At 51.0% G+C, this 21,373-nt stretch overlaps 3 protein-coding genes across 7 annotated transcripts; 2 read left to right on the top strand and 1 right to left on the bottom strand.

The window, feature by feature from the left end:
* Positions 1–75: 75 nt before the first annotated feature.
* eps8l1a (EPS8 signaling adaptor L1a) lies at positions 76–8,522 on the top strand. 3 transcript variants are annotated; one of them, XM_029254016.1, is made up of 16 exons: positions 76–372; positions 1,435–1,721; positions 2,764–2,883; positions 2,985–3,043; positions 3,363–3,504; positions 3,627–3,715; positions 3,803–3,877; positions 5,579–5,727; positions 5,853–5,997; positions 6,095–6,153; positions 6,238–6,337; positions 6,450–6,560; positions 6,695–6,800; positions 6,885–7,050; positions 7,146–7,278; positions 7,367–8,521. In XM_029254016.1, exons 3-16 carry the CDS (start codon positions 2,772–2,774, stop codon positions 7,451–7,453), a joined length of 1,533 nt encoding a protein of 510 aa, XP_029109849.1. In that variant the 5' UTR covers positions 76–372; positions 1,435–1,721; positions 2,764–2,771; the 3' UTR covers positions 7,454–8,521. The 3 variants fall into 3 exon arrangements, 2 of the variants coding, with proteins under 2 accessions (XP_029109849.1, XP_018620054.1); XR_001966651.2 differs by lacking the exon at positions 76–372 and having other exon boundaries at positions 1,219–1,721; positions 7,367–7,560; positions 7,639–8,522; XM_018764538.2 differs by lacking the exons at positions 76–372; positions 1,435–1,721; positions 2,764–2,883; positions 2,985–3,043 and having other exon boundaries at positions 3,407–3,504; positions 3,623–3,715; positions 7,367–8,522.
* A 330-nt stretch (positions 8,523–8,852) lies between these two features.
* LOC108941538 (protein FAM234A-like) lies at positions 8,853–15,938 on the top strand. 3 transcript variants are annotated; one of them, XM_018764283.1, is made up of 12 exons: positions 8,853–9,440; positions 11,196–11,450; positions 11,590–11,700; positions 11,831–11,980; positions 12,120–12,244; positions 12,968–13,130; positions 13,188–13,338; positions 13,534–13,677; positions 13,810–13,891; positions 14,317–14,469; positions 14,604–14,706; positions 14,815–15,938. In XM_018764283.1, the coding sequence occupies exons 2-12, from the start codon at positions 11,198–11,200 to the stop codon at positions 15,030–15,032; spliced, it is 1,653 nt and encodes a 550-aa protein (XP_018619799.1). In that variant the 5' UTR covers positions 8,853–9,440; positions 11,196–11,197; the 3' UTR covers positions 15,033–15,938. The 3 variants fall into 3 exon arrangements, with proteins under 3 accessions (XP_018619799.1, XP_018619800.1, XP_018619798.1); XM_018764284.1 differs by having other exon boundaries at positions 11,804–11,980; positions 12,968–13,100; positions 13,206–13,338; XM_018764282.1 differs by having other exon boundaries at positions 11,804–11,980.
* A 1,772-nt stretch (positions 15,939–17,710) lies between these two features.
* LOC108941638 (DCN1-like protein 3) lies at positions 17,711–20,878 on the bottom strand. Its single transcript, XM_029253941.1, has 2 exons — positions 18,476–20,878; positions 17,711–18,397 (listed from the first exon to the last, which is right to left on the bottom strand). The coding sequence occupies exons 1-2, from the start codon at positions 18,895–18,897 to the stop codon at positions 17,902–17,904; spliced, it is 918 nt and encodes a 305-aa protein (XP_029109774.1). The 5' UTR covers positions 18,898–20,878; the 3' UTR covers positions 17,711–17,901.
* Positions 20,879–21,373: the final 495 nt, after the last annotated feature.

Genomic DNA, 21,373 nt, shown 5'->3' with positions numbered 1-21,373 from the left:
ACAGAGCTCCAGGGTGGGGGTGCAAGAGCAGACGGGAGGCATGTCTAGAAGGGAGGAGCAATAATACCGGTCACACGGTGCTGTGCACAACGGGCTCCTCTCCTCTCCTCAACATAATCCAGTGAAAAGGATGTCACTTTACATGGGTACACATAGGACGCTGGACACTGGACGCTGGGCCCCGCGCAGCGCCCGGTCTCCTCAGCCGGAAAAGGACACGCCTCTGACTGCAACTTTGACTGAGACGACTGACAGAGAATGACTGCTTGAAGACTGAGACGACTCTCCCAAGCGGCAGAGAGGCGACGGACCCAATTGCAGGTGCACCAGTTTTATTGAGGGGACAGGTGAAAACTCGTGGTCCATAAACAGGTAGGACATTAATGAGGAGCGAACATCCTTTCAAAGAGAATTTAAAGGGCATAGTCAGGAATCAAGCTGTGTCTTGGGAAATGGGGGGATATGAAGGCACAAAGCAGACGGACAAGGGGACAGGGAACAGGGAACAGGGACAGGAAACAGGGAGGGGACAGGGGACAGGGACAGGGCACAGGGACAGGGAACCAGTGACAAGGAACAGGGTACAAGGAACAGGGCACAGGGAACAGGGAAGAGGGACAGGGAACAGGGACAGGGCACAGGAAACAGGGACAGGGACGGGGAACACGGAACAGGGACAGGGGACAGAGGAACAGGGCACAGGGCAGAGGAAGCAAGGAACAGTGACAGGGACGGGGGCAGGGACTGGGGACAGGGGCAGGGATAGGGACAGGGAACAGGGAACAGGGACAGGAACAGGGACATGGACAGGGAACAGAGAACAGGGACAGGGCACAGGGAACAGGGGCAGGGCACATGGAACAGGGACAGGGACAGGGACAGCGGACAGGGTCAGGGACAGAGGACAGGGACTGGGAAAAGAGAACAGAAAAAGAAACAGGGAACAGGGAACAGAGACAGGGACAGGGAACAAGGACAGGGCACAGGGAACAGGAAACAGGGAACATTGACAGGGACAGGGGACAGGGGCAGGGAGAAGGGAACAAGAACAGGGAAAAGGGACAGGGCCCATGGAACAGGGAACAGAGACAGGGACAGGTAACAGGGACAGGGCACAGGGAACAGGGAACAGAGACAGGGACAGGTAACAGGGACAGGGCACAGGGAACAATGACAGGGACAGGGGACAGGGAAAAGGGAACAGAAACAGGAACAGGGTCAGGGGACAGGGTCAGGGACAGAGACATGGACAGGGAACAGGGACAGGGACATGGCGGAACTTGAGAGAGAAGCTCTGGCGCTGCAGTGCAGGTAGGCTGGACTGAAGTTCCACAAACCGCTGTGTTCCGTTCAGCTCTTCATACCCTGGTGACTCTGAGCTGTGTGTGAGTGGGGGTGCGACATGAACACTTTGACACCACTGCATGTGTCCAGTTTAGACGTGTGTCAAATAGCGCAGCCTCACCAGAACACAGAGCGGGTGCCCGTGGGCGCATCACCCCCTCCCGAGTGGCGTGCGGTTCCAACAGGCAATGGGTGATGGTGTCACGCTCAAGTACCCGGGAGGACCGTGGAGCTGGACCGGTTCTTCAAGTTCCTGCATAACTGCTGAAGGCGTGACGGCAGGAGTATTCAGCTGAAGAGAGCGCAGGCGCTCAGAGATACATACACACACTGAGAGGGCGGCGAGCTCCCGGGCACACGCAGCACACAGAAACCAGGTAAGCTCGGTGGTGGGCACGTTGGTGGTGCCATGTGCGCCGCCATGGTTACGGCATCAGCTGCTTCCCTGTCGGCGGGATGTCACCTGTGTGTGTGCTTTCCGGGGAACGGGGACGCAGGCATCACGGGACGCTACGGGCGAAGCTGCTAGAGAATGTGAAATGGGAAAAGCTTGGTGGGGACACCATCATGCAGCTCACACCCAAACGCTTCGACAGCAGGGCTCAGCATCAGTACGGGACACCCGGACGGGACGCCGACGGCCCCATGGGTCTCTGAGTGTCACACGAGTTTTGTGGGGAAACAAACCCTGTTCCTGCACTCAGCAGCCTGACCTCTAGGAGCCACTGGGATTTGCTGGGGGGGTCTGGAGCTGTGGACGGACCTTCGACGTGTCGCCACGAAGAGCCGCTCCTCATTTCCTCTTCGTGTGCGGTCGGTCGCACATGCACATTCTCGGTGTGACGACACGCACTCTGACTGTAGGGCTACATTCCTGGGCTCACGCATGTGGAATGTTGACTTCCTCTTCAGAATCTGCTTGCGACAGCCGAACGCCCCGGAGCACAGAGGGATGTTACACGCCACGCATGCAGCATTCAGTGCTCCCACTAACAGGGGTCCAGCATCACGACGGTGGAACAAATGTCGTGTCCCTCGGAGCTGCTGAGTCCCTCCCACGCTGGAGGAGGGTCTCGAACCCGTCTCTTGGAGAGCCTCTTCTCTCCTGATCTGCTGACAGCTCCATCAATGAGTCCAACACCATCTGCTGTGATAAACTGTGTATTTGCTGTTTGAATGTTCGCTCCTAGACGAGCTGCTGGAGGGATGTGAACCAGCAACGTGGTGGTGTCACACACACAAGCTGTGTGTCCATAGTAGTCCTGTGTGTGTGTGCATGTGTGTGTGTGTGTGTGTGTGTGTGTGTGTGTGTGTGTGTGTAAAGCTCCTTGTTGATGATGCAAGTTTGTTCACTCCAGGATTTGTCTGGCAAATGAAAAGTGTGAATAAATCAGTATAACTGTTGCACTTCCTTTCCAGTCTGATCCATGGAGCAGCAGGTAAAGACCCCTCCTCCTGTAGCTCCTCGCAACCCTGGAGCCTTCAGGAAGGTGTCAGGGGGGCCAAACAGCCCTTCTTCGTCCTTCCCCGGGACCACAGGTGACTAGTGACTCCTGACCAGGACGCTCATTACCGGGGGGTTAAACTGTTTCCTTTCCACACCGTGTTTAACACTGATTTCCCGCCCCCCACCCCGGCAGTGAATGGACTCCACAATGAGCTCAACTCCAAATCTACAGCACAACTGCAGAGAGAAGTGGTACGTTCTGTGTTCGCACCTCGCATCTCACTCTATGTGTCTGTGTGCATCCTCTGTGTGTGTGCGCACACGTGTTGTGTGTGTGTGCATTGTGTGTCTGCGTGTGCTGTGTGGTACATGACCCCATCAGCACCGGTTTCTTTTCTACGGAAGGAAGCTATTGTCTCAGGTGCTCCTCCTCCAGGTGCGAGCGGCAGGCTCTGCTGCACGCTGGGGGCTTGGGGTGCCAGGGACACGTTCTGTTCTGCTCTGGTTCCGTGCACCTCTTCTCCAGCCTGCTGACCTCTCCCTGACCACTCCCTGACCGCTCCCCTCGCAGGAAATCCTGAACCACTGCTTCAGCGACATCGAGGCCTTCATGGGGCGACTGCAGCAGGCTGCCGAGGCCAGCAGTGTCCTCGCCCAGAGGAAGACCAAGAAGAAGAACAGCCGCAGGAAGGAGCAGGATGGAGAGAGCAAAGGTCAGCACATTCCGGGGCCCGGCAGGGGGTGGGGACGGGGGTGAGTGGTGGCGGAGCGATGTCGTGAAGAAGGCGGCGTGCACCGTTTCTGACGGCCCGTGTGGTTCGCTCTTCTGAGGAAGACGACCTGCTGATGCTGAGGGCCCGACCGCCGCAGGAGGACGAGTTTGTGGACATCTTCCAGAAACTCAAGTACTGCTTTAGCCTGCTGGTGAGGCACCGGTCCCCACTGTGCGCTCCGTTCGAGCGTTTGGCCCACTCGTGTGACGCGGGACCGCTCTCTCTCGCATAACCGCAGGCGCGCCTGAAGCCCTTCATCGCTAACCCCACGTCAGAGGAGCTGCTGCACCACATCTTCTTGCCCCTGGATCTGGTGAGGAGCTCCACCTGCACCGATCACTCACCTTAGTGGGAGCAGAGGAGAAAGTGAGAAAGCAGGGCCAGCAGGTGGCATAGCGCTCAGAGCTGCTGCCCTGCCCTGCACTGCCTTGCCAGATCCAGGTTTCAGTCCCACCTCCTGCCGTAGTGCCCTGCTGTGGAAGAGGGTGAATGGCTGTAAGAGAGGAGATTCGAGTCCAGCGCTGCACTTTTCTCCCTCTGATTTTGCAGCTTTTTGGCATTAAACTTGATCAGATCTTTCTGCAGTTCCAGTGCTATGTGGATAGAGGGTGGGAGAGACACCGTGACTCCCGTCTTGTGTTTATGTCATTTCCTTGTTGGGGGAGGTAATGAAATGTACACCGCAGGTGTGGAAAAGTAACTCGGTCAGTTGCTGCACTGACTGCAACAAAACTCTTCCAGTAGCTCCTGACCAGGGTCTCATTTCGCCGCATGAGGGTCTCGGCCGCCTTTCCCGCATGTTTTACGCTCCTTTAACTCAGGACATGTGCATGATTTTATGAACATGAACGGGTCTTTTAGGTCTTACAAAAGCATCTTGGATTGAGTTGGACTCAGTTCTGGACTGTGACCGGGCCGTTCTATAACCCATTTTGATGTTGCTTTACATGTGCATTTGGGATCGCTGTCTTGCCGCACGACCCATCTGCGCTTCAGCTTCAACTCACACACACACACTCTCCTTTAAAATTTCTGATACAAAGAGGAAGGAATTCATGACACTTTCACTGGTATCAAGGTGCCCAGGTTCTCTCTCAGTAGAACAGCCCCGGACCACTACACTGCCACCACCATGCTGGACTGTTGGCTGAAGGATCTTACTTTGAAATGCTGTGTTTGCTTTTTGCCAGATGTAGCAGGACCCGTGGAAAGGGTTATGTCTGAAAAGAGTCTGTAGTCCACAGAAGACTCCTCCGGAAGCCTTTAGACTTTTTTTGCTTCTTGGTGAACTGTGCATCAGCTTGCATGCTCTTTAAAGTGAGCAATGGTCTCTGCCTTGCCGGTTTCACATGCATCTCACTTTTGCACAGTATCTTATTGTGGAGCCATGAAGATCATCTTGAGTAGAGGAAAGGGAGGCCTGTAATTCCTCAGATGTTGTTCTCTGGCTCTTTTTGAGTTCATTGGTTATTTTATGCCTTGTTTGTGGAGAGAATTTGGCAATTTCTGCAATAGAGTCACCACTGTTCCAAACTTTCTCTATTTGATGAGTGTGACTCTGACAGTGGTTTGATGGAGGGTCAGGGCCTTCAAAATGACTGTGTAACCCTATCCAGACTCATGGGGTTTAGTAACTCTTTTCCAGAGCTCCTAGAGCCTGGGATAATGTGGCTCTGTGACTCGTGTTTTGCTAACTTTTCCTGTCCTGGTTAAGGTTTCAGTAAATAAAAATTATACTGGACAGCGCTAGACCAAACTGGACTTGACAGTGTTTGAGCAGCTGACCCTAATTACCCCCTTAATTAGGCTGATTGCAGTTACAGGGGGAATTTCCTTTTTCATACGTTTGAACCCACATTTCATTATGTTCCACCTGAAGGGAATGACCTGAAAGCAAAACTGGTGTCACTTTTTTTAATGTATTGTCAAAAAGCTGCAAAAACAGACGAAACTGGACCGGACAAATACTTTCTCTGTAAGTGAGTAAAACATAGTAAGCAAGCCATGGTTCCAGCTGGTGAAGACAACCGGAGGGCCGGCACTGGGGGCGAGCGTGGTGAGCCCAGCCTTGAGCAGCGGAGCCGTGGCCCTTTTGCAGGGGCACCTGACTGAGGAGGAGCAGCAGCTGTGGACAGCTCTGGGGTCCAACTGGACACAGCCACGGTGAGGGGTGTGTGTGTGTGAGTGTGTGTGTGTGTGTGTGTGTGTGTGTGTGTGTGTGTGTGTGTGTGTGTGTCTGTCTGTCTGCACCCTCTGTGAGAGCTGCTGTGTACACCCTTGTCCCCCAGGTCCCAGCTTAGAGAGGTTGTCTCCCCCTACATACCCCTGTTCTCGGATGGATGGACACCCGCGGCCTTTGACCCCGAGGGACAGCCGTGGGAGGACCCTGTTGAGCTGCAGCACAACCAAGACCAATTAAGGGACAGAATCCAGGTGAGCGGCCGACAGCACTGTGTCTGCAGGGTGGGCTCGGGTTTGGCTGCAGGGTTCAGTCCTCAGCGACCTTGTTCTCGTCTCTGTGGTGCTGTAGCGCTCCTCCAGCGTGTCCGCCCAGCGAGCCGCCTCTCCAGAGCAGTTCGCCGACCACATGTAAGTGACCAGCAGCCGAGTTGCTCCTCTTGAACCCAGTGCCCAGCAACAGCGCCACCTAGTGGTCTGTATGTCCTCCTGCAGCGATGCCCTGCCAGAGGCAGAGAGGATGTACGTGTGCTGCTACGACTTTGTGGCGCGGAACAGCAGCGAGCTCTCCGTGCTGCACGGCGAGATACTGGAGGTACAAGTGTGCGCGTGACGCTGCTGTGAGGCTCGACAGTGAGGTAGGCCAACACGCAGTGGGTGTGAGCACCCTATCAAGGCCCAGGTGTGTCGTCTTCCCCGCGCTATAGGTGATCGAGTCGTCCAAGCGTTGGTGGAAGTGCCGCAATCGTTACGGCCAAATCGGCTTCGTGCCCTTCAACATCCTGGAGCCCAAGGGGGGGTCCAAGGGGGAGCCCAAGGTACCCCACACACGCACACACACGCACGTGCACTCGTACATACAATCCAAAAGCTGCACTTTGCATGGTCACTGCGGCAAAAGAGTTTAGGAAGGAGGTGCCCTGTCCCTCACACAAGGCTCCGTCCCCCACAGCCAGTGAACAGGCACCACTCCATGGCTGTGACGAGCCTTTCGGGCCCCGCTGAGGCGCAGCCCTGGGCCAGTCGGCCGTACAGCCAGCCGCCAGACAGCGACAGAGGTACGGCACGGTGGCTGGGTGTGGGACAGGGAAGGGGGGGTGCGGGGAGGCAGAGCTACTGACACTTGCCGTGTGGCCTGTCAGTCATGGTGGTGAACGACGAGCTCCTGGGGAAGCTGGCCAGAAGGAAGTCCGGCAGCGGAGCACCTCCGGTGGATCGCCGCAGGTCCAGCACGTCGGAGCCCCTCACCTACCAGTCGAGCCCCAGCAGGGTGGAGAAGTGGCTGCGGGGAAAGGGCTTCAGTGAGAGGTGAGGCTCCCTGTCGTGCACCACACGGCACGGGACAAACGGCACACGGCGTACTGGCACATGGCACATCCCTTCCTCCTTTCCTCCCTCCTTAGGACAGTGCAGAGCCTGGGTGTTCTCACTGGCGCACAGCTCTTCTCCCTCAACAAGGAGGAGCTGCGCTCAGTTTCTCCAGAGGAGGGCGCTAGGATCTACAGCCACATCATGGTGCAGAAGTCTTTGCTGGAGGTGAGTGGCCGCTGTTCTGCCCTTCTGTGTGCTGCTGTCCCTCGCGTGGCTTCATTGCGGACCTGTGGGCCACCACACACACACACAGGACGAGCGGAGGGTCACGGAGCTCGAGACGGTCATGGAGAAACAGAAGATCAAAGTGGACCAGAAGGAGGACAGCGGCAGGCTGTGAGCGTGGGGGTCAGCGACGGTGCTTGTGGCATGGATGCAGTGGCAGCAGTTCCGCTACAGTGGTTTCTCCACTTCGACAGGGACACAAGCAGACACGCACACACAGGGGTGTGTAAGGGTGTGACTGGTATCGTAAGTAAGACCTGTATTCAGTGTAATTAACGCTAATGATCCGTCTCTGTTTAGTCCCCATTAAGGACCTTCTCCTGCAACATCTTCTCAACATGTGGTGTCCACTAGCAATGCAGAGCTTTGTTTGGTGGGGGGGCCTGTCCTGGGTAAACAGCCCCATGTGCAGCTTTCTCAGCGTGTGACATGTATGAAGATCAAATGTGTTCGTACGTAATGATCACACTGCTTTACTCTTTAGACCCCTGTGCGATACCAGAGTATTGTGCAGAATTGCTCTGGATCGCAACGAGAGAAATAAAACCGAGTCGGGCTCCTATGGTCACGCATCTCGCTGTCTTCCTCGGCGAACTGTCGCTGAAACACAGACATGGGCTGTTAACACATTAACGTCCCAAATCCCAGAGCGGAACAGACACTGACACGAGAACACGGCAGAGGAACGTGGGGCAAGCGGGCTCCACCGAGCGGCACGGTGGCCACACTCCAAGCACACGCCGACATACGGTGCGGGGGGTACGGCTGGCAGTTCACCTCGCCGCAGTTCGCACGCACGCGCACACACACGGAAGGGTCCCACTGCCCACGGACGGACAGCCAACAGGCAGAGATTCAGCATCTCGAGTCGAAACCTGAATTTTCTCAACAAATCAAATTTGGTGTCTTGTTAACAAGTAAAAATATGTATTTTCATCACTTAAACTCATATCGCAATCCATGCTTCCTCAACAACGCACCTTCTGAAGGTTTAAAGGCCTAAAAAATGTCCTTTTCTAAATTTCTATCTTTTTTCTCTTTGAGAGTGTTGCCTCTGTTATGTCACATATGAGGAAACAATAAATATATTTTGGGTCCTAATCTCTGGACAGTTTGTGCACTTTTTATACCTCTGACTTCTGTGAATTTGTTTTCAATTTAGCAATTAAGTGCAGTTGACAAACAGCATCAAGTGTAAAGTGCTGATCAGAATGCAAAATGATAGCCGCAACCTGGGCCCAAGAGTTAATAACAACAACAATAATAATAATAATAATAATAATGAATGTGTCTCAGGCGAATTGTGGCTACGAACTGCCCTTTGTGTGTGTGTCTTATCGCACACACTACGCTTCGTGAATATGCTTCGGAACCACCGCGAGCCTGCATTAGGATATCCCTTTGTTGACGGAGAGAGGACATACAGTGTGGCGCTTAGGCGGTACTTGATGAACTCCATTGCCCAGAATGCCTCGCCAACTTCCCCCTCCCCTCCTCCCCTCCTCTTCCCCCCTTCCCGCCTGCCCACCCAGTGTGCGCGGAGTCCTGCCCGACGCCACGCGCCCAGTTCCGGGTGTCTTGGCGGAGTGCTGTGGCGAATTCGCACAGATATAGAGGCGCCGTAACTAGACTGAACGTAACTGTGTAACTGCGGATTCTTTGTGAGAGTCTCCTTCTGCTCTCTGTCTGCCTGCCTGCCTGCCTGCCTGCCGAGTCCGCGCTCCAGCTGTACCTGTGGCGCGTTCGTGACCCGCCGGGCGCGTGACGACATTTGGATTGTCGTTCTCGAGCTCCCCGCCCGCCCGCGAGACTCGTCGCCTCAGAGTTCGCGCTGCTGACGCGACTCACTCAGCTTATCATTTTGAACATTTTCCGCCAGTTGCTAGACTCAGAGGGTCCGAAGTTGTTCATATCTGTGGCGAACTTGGTGATAAAGAGTCCGTGGAGACGCTTACTTTACTTTTACTGTTGCGGAGAGTAAACAAACTGAAACGACGTCGAGCCAAGATTCGTCTCGAAGAGTCGCAGCGCAGCGGCGGCAGGTGCTGAATGTCAAGTAAAAGACTTTTCTGTTTTCAGTAAAGAAAGTGTCAAAACTAATGGTAAGTCTTTTCTTTTAGCACAGTTTATGATGACATTGTTGGAGAGTGACACCTTGAGATTGATACTTTTTTTTCTGGCAGTCGCTCGGTGCTTTTCGAGGCATGATGAATCATGAAATGGATGAATCTCGCTGTATATATATATATTACCGCACAGTTGGGAAATGGCACCGACCCACATGGTGGGATAAAACTCAAGTTAATGTTTTGCATCCATTCATTGATTGTATTTGACTGTTTTTCGCAAGAAATACCCTTGTTGGAGCACTGAGTACGTCTCAGTCAAATGTTTACAACTGATCCTTGATGAACGCGGGGGGGTTACAGGGGCACCGACCCCCCGCGCAGTCGGAAATCCGAGTGTAACTTTGACTCCCCAGAGACTTCATTGCTGGACCGGAAGCTTTACTGAGAACATAAACAGTCGATTAACACGTATTTTTGTGTGTTGTTCGGATTATATACTGTATGCTTACAAATAGAATCGAGAAAAAAATGTTATGAAGAAATAAGGAACTGAGAAAATACATTTACAGTACTGTACTGTTTTTATCGATATTCTCTAGTGGTCTCTTTACAAGATGAATGGTCTGTCTGTCGGTACCTGCATCAGTATTGTCTTATGATGGTACAAAGCAGTACATGATGTTATACATATTGCATGTACATTTTATGTTAGTAAATAAAATAGACTATTATCCATCTACATACTACATTCATGACATGCCGAACTTTTCTTTAATTTTTTTCTATATTTCTGTACTACCCGGTTTGTCTGTGAGTTTTCATTTTGTCACAAATCTCCCAAAAAAATTCTCCAGTAAAAAAAAAAAAATCCATGTATAAGTGGACCCGTGCAGTTCAAACCCGTGTTGTTCAAAGGTCAGCTGTACTTGTAATCGGCTGTCTTAAGAAATGGCGGGGGAGAGAGCTAACAGAGTGAAAAGCCTGGGTGTAGTTTAAAATACTTGAAACAAGTCTTTGCTCCCTCCCTCCCTCATGTTTGTGTCTTTTCCGGATTCATCCGTCCAGCACCCTGGATGCAGCTGTACCCAAAAGAGACGCACACTGCTATTTTCGGTTTTTGGCAGGCTCCTCTAGAAAGCCTGGCCTCAGCATGGTCCACTGGGGTAACACGTTGGACGGATAATTCTGAGGACTGCCTTACGGTATACGTCTCTTAGGGGTGGGCAGTGGCTGTCCGTATTGGTCACTGACAGGGGGGATAGAGTTCAGTGCCCCCCCCCCCTACATGTATTGTGCAGTCATCACACCTCCACACTCACCCAGTTGCATTAGTGGGTTTGGTCTGGGGACAAGTTGAAAAACCATTTCTCTTGCGCTTTCATGTCTTCAGAATCTCGAGTCTTGTCCAAGGCAGCAGATCCTGCGACGGGCTTTCCACAGCGTGTTATGACTTGTTAGTGGGAAACCCTACATTGTCTTTGGGCTTAGTTGTTGTTGTTGTTGTTGTTATTATTAGAGTTGGACAGAGGGTCCTAGCCCTTTGAAGCCAGTGAATTTGTTTGGGCTGAAGAGCTGCAGTGTGAACACGTGTCTGGGGACATTGAAAATGCACAGTTGCCCGTTAGTGGGGCTAACAGTCGAGTCCGCGGGGTGTGGTTGTATGGTCAAGTGCTTGGCACTGCTTTCATAATCTTAACAAGGGAACAGTGTGCTCTGAGGTTGAACCTTGACTTTGGTAAGGAGCAGGGTTTGCTGGGGTTCACGCCCTCTGTCTTACTCTTGACATAGACATGCCGGAGCTTACAGACAACAGCGCAGAGGCACAGCCGCTAAAAGAGGAGAGTAATGCCATCCCCCCAGGCAAGGTGGAGGAGGAATATCAGGAAGGCCGTCGCTTTGCCCACCTTTCACGTTGGCGCACAGCAGCCTTCTTCCTCTCCTTGTTCCTCTGCCTCACGGTGGTCTTTGCTTTTTCCTTCATCATCCCATGCCCTGTCCGACCTGTTTACTTACGCATCTGGAACCAAACCTACGCCGATGCAGGTGGGAAAAATAGTTTAGAGCACCTCTTGATGTGTTTGTGTAATCAAGGGGAATTTATGGCAGTGGGTGCGATCAGTTTTATTCCTCCGGTGTTGTCCATGTTTTAGTAAAGTTCTGTCTTTCTGTTCTCTCTCCAAAGCTACATACAATTTCCTTGCTGTTGAAGACGCAAACAAAGACAAAATCCTTGATGTTGTTTTTGTCCTCAAGGCCTCTGTTGGCAGTTTGAATACGTCTTGCACCAGTGAAGGTGAGAGCAGTAGTACTGTGAGCCCTGCAGTGTGGACATCCGTAGCAGGTGGACAATGGTGTGTATGTGTGTGTGTGTGTGTGTATATTTGTGTGTTCTGCAGATTCGCCCTGCTTGTTCTTCTCGGCAGCGGCAGGCACCAATGGACAAACCTTGTGGGAGCGTGCCTTAACCCCTGAGTTTCACTGGGCACAGTGTGGATTGAGAGGACTAGGGGGCATGGACACCGGCTGCCTGATTGCACACTCTCAACAGCTGACCGCCATTGACAAACACACTGGTAAACAGACAGGGTGCTGATTGCACATGGGTTTTAAATGACTAATAGATGGCTGTGGAGGTATGATTTGCCATCTCACTCCTCCGAGAGCTGCAGAGGCCTCTTGTCAAGTTCTGTCCATCTGTCACGTCTCTTGAAGGGACCATCCTCTGGCAGCAGCCACACCTGCCGAGCTTCAGCAGTCAGCTGCCGGTTCTCATGGTGCCAGACCTGGATGGAGACGGCTTGGGTGACCTGGTTCTGGTGGGGCCGGGGCCAACACAGGTGGTGTAATGTAACGTAAATGTTTATAGATTTTTTTTTTTTTTTTTTTTTAAATTACTAGGAAGGTGATAAGGAATCGTCGGTATTCAGATAAAGTTTTGCACAGCTATTTGTGTGATGTACATTCTTTCATACAGTGGAAAGAAACTAACTGTACTTAAGAATCTCGTGTCTGCATGTATGTTTCTTTTTCTCCTAATGTAGTGCACACATTGTATTTTCTATGAGATGTACATCGCTATGGAGAAAAGCATTTGCCAAACAAATAAATGGGTGGCACGGTGGCACAGCGAGTAGCGCTGCTGTCTCAGCACCTGAATGGTGCAAGAGGACGTGGGTTTGATCCCCACTCAGTATGTGTGGAGTTTGCATGTTCTCCCCACGTCTGCATGGGTTTCCGCCAGGTGCTCTGGTTTCCTCCCACAGTCCAAATACATGCTTTTCAGGTTCACCCACAGTGTGTGAGTGACAGTGTGTTCCACTGATGTATGGATGAGTGAGCCATTGTAAGTAGTATATCTAGCAGTGTAAGTCATCTTGGTGAATAAGGTGCGTGCGCTGATAACACGACATAAAGTTAATTGGAAATCGTTTTGGAGAAACGCTTCTGCTAAATAAATGTAAATGTAGTGACAAGATGGGCCTTTTTGACCTGACTGCTGTGTCATCATCTTGAAGTTAAATTTTTGTCATTTAACAGTTGTTCACCATTTCTGTCCACAGACCAAGCTGAGAATAGTGTCTAGCAAGATGGGCAGTCTGATCGGCTCGGATGTGGTTCTTGATTCCACCAAGACTTTCAAACACTTGATGCACACCACGGCATCAGGCTCTCACTACCTGCTGTTTCAGACAGGTGAAATACCTGCCATTTTAGACTGGCAAGGTACTGTAACTGGTTACTTGCCGTTGAAGGCCTCGCTGCTCATGTTATTGAGTTCAGATGTATTGGCCCCAACAGGTTCAGGCCTTTATGCTCAGGCCCTGTGGAAGGTGGCAGCCCAGGCCAGAGCGGGAAGTGAAGCTGGCCTGAAGAGAGACCAGGTGTGGGAGAAAAAAGCTAATGACACCACTGGACAGGTTCTGCTCTACAGGTACCTTGGCTGACTTCGATATGTGTACACACAGAAAACAGTAGTACAGGTGTCTCCACCATTCATACTCTGATATCTTGACTGTGTCTTTGTGGCTTATGTACATAATGTGTCCACTGTGAAAATGAACAAAATGTGTATGCTGAAGGTACGTGCTTGTGGGTGCTTTTGTGACCTAAGTGTGTCTCTTTGCAGTTCAGAATCACTCCAGCAGGTGGTTCAGATTCCCAAGGAAAGCAGAAGTCCCAACCTGCTCTTGGTATCTGCGGGTTCTGTTGAGCTTGTGGATGGAGATAGGCTGCAGTCTCTCTGGAGGGTCAACATCAGCAGAGTCCTCAGGTGCATGTTTCTGGATGTTTCTCTCTCTCTTTCACCCACCCACTACAGTGGTTGCGGCCTGTGATTTGAGCGAAAGAAGGTGAGAAGCTGCCATGAGCCGACATGACTGTTTACCTTTGTCTGCTCCACCAGTGAGCCTACCACAGGATACTTCAACAAGGATGATGTTCCTGATGTTGTGATAGAGGATGATTCTGATGGTGGCACCAAACGGGTGAGGATCTTACTGCGTTGAACTGATTTACTGTGCATTACCACAGTGAAAAGTTGTAATCCTCTAACAGTCCACTCAGCATGGTTGCCCAAGTGTGAATAATCCTGCAGAGGACCTCACTGTGTCCTTTGTGCTGGATGAAAGCAACTCCAGTGCAGATAATGGACCTATTGATCTCCAGGGTGAGCAGGAGACAGAGCATGAAACTTTTCACAGGGTAGTAATGAACAGAGGATTGAATGTGTGCTCTCATGATGATGGTACCATCTGCTACTCTGACAACCAGAGAGCACAGACAGTGGGAGCCAGAACAGAGTTTGTGTAAGACAATCATGTATGTTTACAGTTCCCTGCCCCCCTACCCCCTCTATGCACGTGTGGTACACACACCTTGTGCCCTGTACCATGCCCATATATGTTGCTAGGTGATGATCCTGGATGGCAACTCTGGGGCTCTTCTGTGGGACATGATTTTGCTGATCCGACCCAACACACCAGTGCCTACCTCCATCAGGACCATCCACACCATCTCAGTCTTTGTGTTCTGGGGAGAAATGCCATCCCAGCAGAACAGTTCGGTCAGTCGCGCAGCATTCTGGGCTAATACTATCATGGCTTGGAGTGTCATTCTGTTTGTGGTTTGTAATTGACAAGTAAACACCAGAAATACAGGTCATTTGCATTTTTACTGTGCTGTGGTGGTTTATTTCAGAGCACCAGCAGAAAAGACCGCTTCATCTACATGCTGCACCCTCAGCAACCCTGTGCTGTCCTGGAGAACAGTGCTGGCACTGAGCACATTGTGTCATTCAGGAGTGAGTGTCTTTCAGGAGTGTTTACAGCTGCCCAGATTCTACATGACCAAAACATGATGTGAGTGGACCTTCTCGAAACTGACTCCCCCCCCCCCCCCGTTGTTTCAGCAACCCTGCTGGAGAGAGGGCGGCATGCTTGCTTCATCACACTGATGGGCTCTGAGGGAGCAGGGCAAGATGGGCTGGAGAATGGTGTCATGCTCACCAAGCGCAAGCTGAAGGAGGATGTGCCAAGCAGCCGCGTGTGTTGGCTGGGGGATGCAAGCGGTAACGATCAGGCTGTCAAAGCGGCTTTTGATAAACTTCGCTTCCGCCAGAACACTTAAGAAACCTGCCCCTCTAACCCACCCCCTTACCCCATCCTCCATGACACTGACACAGACAAGGGTTGAGAACAAGGCTCCCCTTCTGCCCCAAGAAAATCAGCACGAATGGTTCTGGTCCCTCTCTTTCCTGTTGGGAGGGCATTCCTGGGCTCTGTTGTAAAGATGAGCACCCCTGTCATGAAACACATCAGGATCAGCTATAGTAGGATGCCTTCTGCTGTTACTACAACCTGGGAACCTGGAGGTCACTTAGAGCTTGTAACATGACTCTGCCCCAAGGTAGGACAGTGCCCCCACATGGTTCTCCTTGAGGGGTATGGCTTTAGGTGTTTCTGACCAGTTAAACCCAGGCAGCTTGTAGTAATAGTTTAAACCAAGAAAGAACTGATGTAGCTGGGCACACAAGTACTGTGTGAACCCTTGCAAAATGGCCCTTAAATGTCTCCAAAAGTTGCATAGTTATAATGATAGTGTAAAATGTGATTGTTTGCATAGCAGAGTCCATCCTTTTTGCGTGGGCCAGTTCTACATCATGTTTGGATGATGGATTCATCACTAGACTTGGTGGTGAAGACATTCACATCCTGGAATCCAGAAAGTAGGAGTGCAGTCCCCAGGCAAGTAAAGTGCCGTAAAGCTTGGCCCCATGTCTAAAGGACAGTAGAAATGGAGAGATCGGGACAAAATCCCTCAGGAAATTCTCTTTGGTTTCAGAGAGGGAAGCGGTGATATCAAAAGGGGATGGGACTTACTGATCCTGTAAAAAATACATGGATGGGAAAAACTAATAACATAAAATGCACTTTGTAAAGTCCCAGGAACCTATGGAACAGGCCTTAGGGGCACCAGTTTGTCTCTGTGGATGTTGTACTTGTGAGTGTGCAATAAACATTTTATTTTTCAGAACCATGCCTTTTAATCTTTTGAAAGATGACATCACTCTTGGCCTTCTCAATTTGTCATGACCCCCCAAAGCCATAAAACAGCTCTTTATTTAGATCTAAGTAGAAAGAAAAGTTTTCTGTGTTTTGGTTAGTCTGAAACCTGGCTTTATTTGGTGGCAGTGATGGAGATCTGAGCAGGATTAAGGTCCAGGAACCTAGACTGAGATGAACTTGATGTGACTCGACTTTTAACACCAAAATTAATTAGCAGGCCTTAATGCTCAGATGTTCAAGCAGGTTCCTTGTGTGATCGCATTATTCACTGTGTCAGTCAGCAGCTAATGACTTAATCACTTCTCAGGAGATTTTAAATGGCTGCACTTCACCGTTTCCTCTATTCACAGAAAATTGTATGTACGCATGTACTTAACGTGCTAACAGGCATTTCTGAGTTGTCTTTAACTGGGATTGTGCTAAGCAGGGGCAATCACTGTGCACTGTTAAATGTTAAAGCAAAAACACATCTGTTGTTGAGCGGTCCTCTGTTAAACCCAGACTGCTGGTGACAAGGCATCACACCCTTTCCTCTCGTTGCTGACTGTTGTCAGACAAGACTCCAGCACCACCGGCCGTGCACCAGGATTCTGCACCCAGCCCAAAGGCACCGCCTCATAATCACACTGGGTCTGAGTCAGTCAGCTGCTGCACTGGAATATTGCAACAGTGACAAATGAACCACACGAGTCATTTCCTTCATGTAGAGAAAGTGCACTGACTACAAGCCAGCTGCACTGGCAAGAAAGCTGAGATGTTGCTCAAGGCAACCCCTAGCTGCAAGATTGTGTGCATAATTCATGGTAATACTAAGTAATCTTCCATTGTGGATTGTTATTTCTGCACTAACCACAAATGACAGCTCTGCAGTTCCAAAATGTATCACAGAAGCTCAAATTTGGACAGATTACCTCCACATCTAACCTTGAGTGGAACTTGAAAAGCAGTCCCAGCCGTATGGATGCTAAATTCCTGCAAATAACGTAGCACACAATATACTGTGAGTACACCTCTCTTAGTGGCAGTTTAGGGCTCCATTCCAGAGTAGAGATGGTGCCTATAAAGTTAAGTTGTTCTTGGCCTGATTAGTGTCACCTCATGGTACATCCAGAATTGAGACTGTATTTCTGACTCCCAGCCTATTTGTACAATGAAGTCCTGCAAAGTGCTCTGAGAATGTGTGTATGTGACAGTAACTTAGTTGGAGCTGGTTCAAGTTGAGCTGTCTCTCCAGGATGGGCCAAAGGACTTCTGCCACTTCCTGTTTTGCAAGTGGACAGGCCTTGCCGTGGTACCAAGGCAACAACAGAGCTCAAAACACCTACTTTGTCACTAACACTGAGGAGTAAGAAACGTGATTGTAACGGAGAGGTGCAGGAAGTGAACTGTATTGAGAAACAACAGAAGTGAGTGTGTGAATTTTCTCTTTGTTAGTCACAGAAAGAGACAAAATAGTTAACGCTTTATTTAATTTACGAAAAACCACTGCACGTGTCTGTTAGAGGAAGCTGCAAACTGCTCTGTGTAGACTTATCGCACGGGCCAGATCTGGCACTCAGTATCCAGTGTCCCTCAGAGTGGTAGACACAGAGCAGGCAAAGCTTCTTGTGCCTTCACATTTGACCTCTAAAGCATCCAGGAGCATTTAAAAAAAGAAGCGATGTATGTTATACATCCACTGATGAAAGATATATATATATTGTGTGTGTGTGTATATATATATAATATATATATATATATATATATATTCACACAGATTTACCTCAAGAGAAATTAATAAGTTAAATGCCAAAACCATACAGTTTTGGAGCCCTTTCATAAAACACAAGGCAGATGAAGGCTGGAGGGAACCCACAGATCTACCCCAGCCCTTGACAAAGAGTAAATAGTCATAACCGTAGTTACCCTAGCAACAGCAGCAATTTGTGTCTTCATCCAGGACTCGAGAGGCGGGCCGTGTCTTCAGGGGGCTCCCCCGGCAGCAACTCGGCAGCCCCACCCTGCCTCACCAGTCTCCTGCGCTCCACCTCCCATTCCACAAAGGTGTCAAAGAGGCTGGGCCAGGCTTCATCCTCACTGTAGTTGCTCAGGTCAGGACCAATGGCCTGTGTGAAGTTTAAGAACATGTTCCAGGTGTCCCGTGAGATGCCCTTCACGCCCGAGGGGTTCTCCATCAGGAAGTCCAGCCAGCAGTGGAGAATGGCCGGGGTGTCCTGGGTAAAGACCAGCCGCCACAGGGCGATGGCAATGTCGCGTTGCAGCGAGCGCTGCCCCTCCTCTGAGTCCAGACCAAACTGGAAGGTGAAGCGGTACAGATCTTTGAAGTTCTCCTCAACGCGCGCCTCTGCCTGCAGGCTGGGCAGACGGGCCAGGATGCCATCCAGACTGTCTGCCCTCAGAGCCTTGCAGCCCTCCATGAACTCCCTCCTGCAGAAGACAGCCACATGTCAGCAAGCTGGCAGAGACACCTCAGTGTTTGTGTGTGTATTATGAACCCTGACTCACCTGGTGAACTTGCACATAGTGGCAGCCTGGAACTTCCAAGCCAGCAGCAGCACGCGGAACTCAGTGGGGTCCAGCTGCAGGTCGCTGCAGAAGCGCTCCATGCCCTCCTCTAGGATGGCATCATCCTGCTCATCCTTGTAACGTACAAACAGCTCCTCCACGCGGCTAGATGAGAGCCCTGCCTCCCCCAAGGGCACCACAACCCCACCCAAGGCCCCACCTGTCTCTGCCCACACCTCTGCTTTCTTGGTACCATTGGGCAGGGGATCCCTGGAAGCTTTTACACACCCTGGCTCATCTTTGCGGTCCCCTGAACTAGCCCCACCCTTACGGCAATGGGACTTTGTCCCTGACTCTTTGTCTCCACTCTTGCTGCCCAGGGACGATGAGGGATTCTTGCACTTTGTGACACACTGTCCCATCTTGGTGCTCCAACCCAGCTGAGCCACGGGGGGCCAGCGGACCTCAGCATGCCATCAGGAGCTGCAAGAAACAACAGGAGACTAACTCAAAGCAAACGCTGCCATCATGCCCAACCGACAATGGCTTCCCCGTGCAGCCCATCGCTCGTTGACTGTCACCCGCCTCAAAGCCCTGACCTCTGTTTCCCATTTGACCAGTGAAGAGCCGCAGCAAACAGCAGGAATCCCAGACTTCCTCTTTGCACGGAACCTGAGGAGTGACGCCCGTCCCAGTGGAGGACAGACACGAACAGGCCTGCTCTACAACCTGAGCCACCAAAGGATGGGGATGAAATACCAAAGTACTTTATACCTTTAAATAAAGCAAACAATATACAGGCAATGAAAGGGGCCAATGGGATGTCGGCTTGGTCGCAAACAATCAGTATCTCTGGAATGAGTCAACTTTCAGTGACAGAAATGATAGAAAACAACCACAGAGGAGGAGGGTTGTGTGTGTGTGTGTGTGTGTGTGAGAAAGAGAGAATGTGTGCACACTTCACTGAGGAGGAGACACTTAACTGCGCAAGGAAGTACCACAACAATAGTCATGTTCATTGAGCCCTCCGCAGCAGCACAGTACCAAGGAGGGTGCTGCTGTTATACCCTTGAATTGTGAGATGGAATGGTGAAGCTGCAGCTGTGCGAGCGGCTCAAAATACCGGCAAAGAAGCGTGACTGTTAACGGCCTTACTTACGCTTGTGTTCACACACAGTTCAGCATGTGCAGGCACTGTAGTTACAGGTGCACAATGCTGCTGCTTATAGATGAATAACCAGAGTTAAAGCAGCCAGTGGACAGAAGAGCAGCAGCAGTGTGCGGTGGGACACTGCTACCTGCAGCCTTGCAGCCCTGGGAGCTGTGGTTATGCGACCCGGATGGCTGCGAAGCAGCAGAGGACCACAGGCAAGGGCAAGAAAGTGACAGCTGCAACAGGCGAGTGCCCGCTCGTACACACACACACACACACACACACACACACACACACACACACGTCTATGTCACAGGTATATTTACATCTAGATAGCTGTGGCTGGGACAGGCGGTGCCTCCACAGAGGAATTTGCACGTCTGCTGCCACTGTTTACATAAGCTTAGTCCAGAATCCAGAATGCTGTTCCACTCTGCTGTCCTCTAGAATAGCGCGCAGATAACACACTCAACACGGCAAACACGCCCACCCACATGGCAGGGATGAGTTCTGCCACTCGCAGCCTGCCATAATGATGGTATCACCTGCACGGTACGAGAAGTCTCCTCCGCAAAAGTCGCCTCATTGCAAACTGGAGCAGGAGCACTGTGTTCAGAAACGCGTGACACACAGACTGTACCTGCTCCCTGTGCAACGATTTCACGTCAAGTGTCCTGGAGCAAAGTGTGGCACATGGATGCAACAGAGAAGTTCTCCCTACACGTACACGACATGTAACATGTCTGTACTTGACTGTATTAATTTAACGGATGCTTTCCTCCTCCTTGGTGGACCGAAGCAACGAACGTACATCTCCGAGAACAACAACTGTAGGACAGACTTGCATCCAGACACGCGGCAATTCTAGTACTGTCCCGTTTGTCGCGTTAGTACTAGATACCAGTGTAAATGACACGAGTACCCTAAGGCTTTACCCGTCACTTAACTACTTGGTGTTACTGAAAAGTTTTTAAACAATAAGAATTAACTACACGGTTATCGTGCACTTTCCTTGGCGGGTGGTGATGTACACACTGGAGTGGGAAAGTCAGCTAGAGGGATGAGCGGTCAGAGCAGAGCAAAGTACACCAAAACTACTCAGGTACAGCAGTGAAACTGAGACCAAACTCTGTCTTGTCAGCAAAGAGCACCAAGGAAGGGCGAGGGCAGCAGAGACACATTGTCAGTCACTGGTTACATTTTCATCATCACATGGCTCATGGTCATTTTTGTCCTGCAGTGTGTTTTTCACACACACACACACAGAGAAAAAGAGAGAGAGAGAGAGAGAGAGAGAGAGAGAGAGAGAGAGAGAGAGAGAGAGAGAGAGAGACAGCCACAGCACTACTACTCGCCGCGTCGGTCGTTGGGTTGGCAGTAGGAGGAACACCGAACTTCCAGGGAACACACCTGAAAATGCAGCTGGACAGACACACACACACACACAACCGTGTGCTGCACACTCCTCGCAGGTTACTAACTGGGGATTTCAGTTTAGTTTTCTTCTGTTTTTCCAGAGTCACGCGCGCGCACTCTGCTCTCTTACCTCGACCCGCCGTTGTTCACAGGAGGATGGTGGTGGAGACGCGAGTCATGTTCACTTCCTACTAGGCTACAAACGGTGTCGAAGCAACACACCGCACGGCCTCCCCTCCCTCATTACCGTGTTTTTACAGCCCTCCGCCGACAATCGGGCTTCCTTTCAATAGCCAACGCACGCTTTTCCCACCGTTTACGCTCCCAAC

Source organism: Scleropages formosus, chromosome 8, assembly GCF_900964775.1.
Source record: "Scleropages formosus chromosome 8, fSclFor1.1, whole genome shotgun sequence".
NCBI lineage: Eukaryota > Metazoa > Chordata > Actinopteri > Osteoglossiformes > Osteoglossidae > Scleropages > Scleropages formosus.
The sequence above is the reverse complement of the archived record's forward strand: the minus strand, read 5'-3'. Positions and strand labels throughout refer to the sequence as shown.

Coding starts and splice junctions, on each gene's coding strand:
- eps8l1a (XM_029254016.1), top strand. CDS start 2,772: ATGGAGCAGCAGGTAAAGACCCCTCCTCCTGTAGCTCCTCGCAACCCT. Junction 3,716..3,802: donor AGTACTGCTTTAGCCTGCTG/GTGAGGCACCGG, acceptor GCATAACCGCAG/GCGCGCCTGAAGCCCTTCAT. Junction 7,279..7,366: donor TGCAGAAGTCTTTGCTGGAG/GTGAGTGGCCGC, acceptor ACACACACACAG/GACGAGCGGAGGGTCACGGA.
- LOC108941538 (XM_018764282.1), top strand. CDS start 11,198: ATGCCGGAGCTTACAGACAACAGCGCAGAGGCACAGCCGCTAAAAGAG. Junction 12,245..12,967: donor TGGGGCCGGGGCCAACACAG/GTGGTGTAATGT, acceptor TTCTGTCCACAG/ACCAAGCTGAGAATAGTGTC. Junction 13,892..14,316: donor CTGATGGTGGCACCAAACGG/GTGAGGATCTTA, acceptor ATATGTTGCTAG/GTGATGATCCTGGATGGCAA.
- LOC108941638 (XM_029253941.1), bottom strand. CDS start 18,897: ATGGGACAGTGTGTCACAAAGTGCAAGAATCCCTCATCGTCCCTGGGC. Junction 18,398..18,475: donor ACTATGTGCAAGTTCACCAG/GTGAGTCAGGGT, acceptor TGTCTTCTGCAG/GAGGGAGTTCATGGAGGGCT.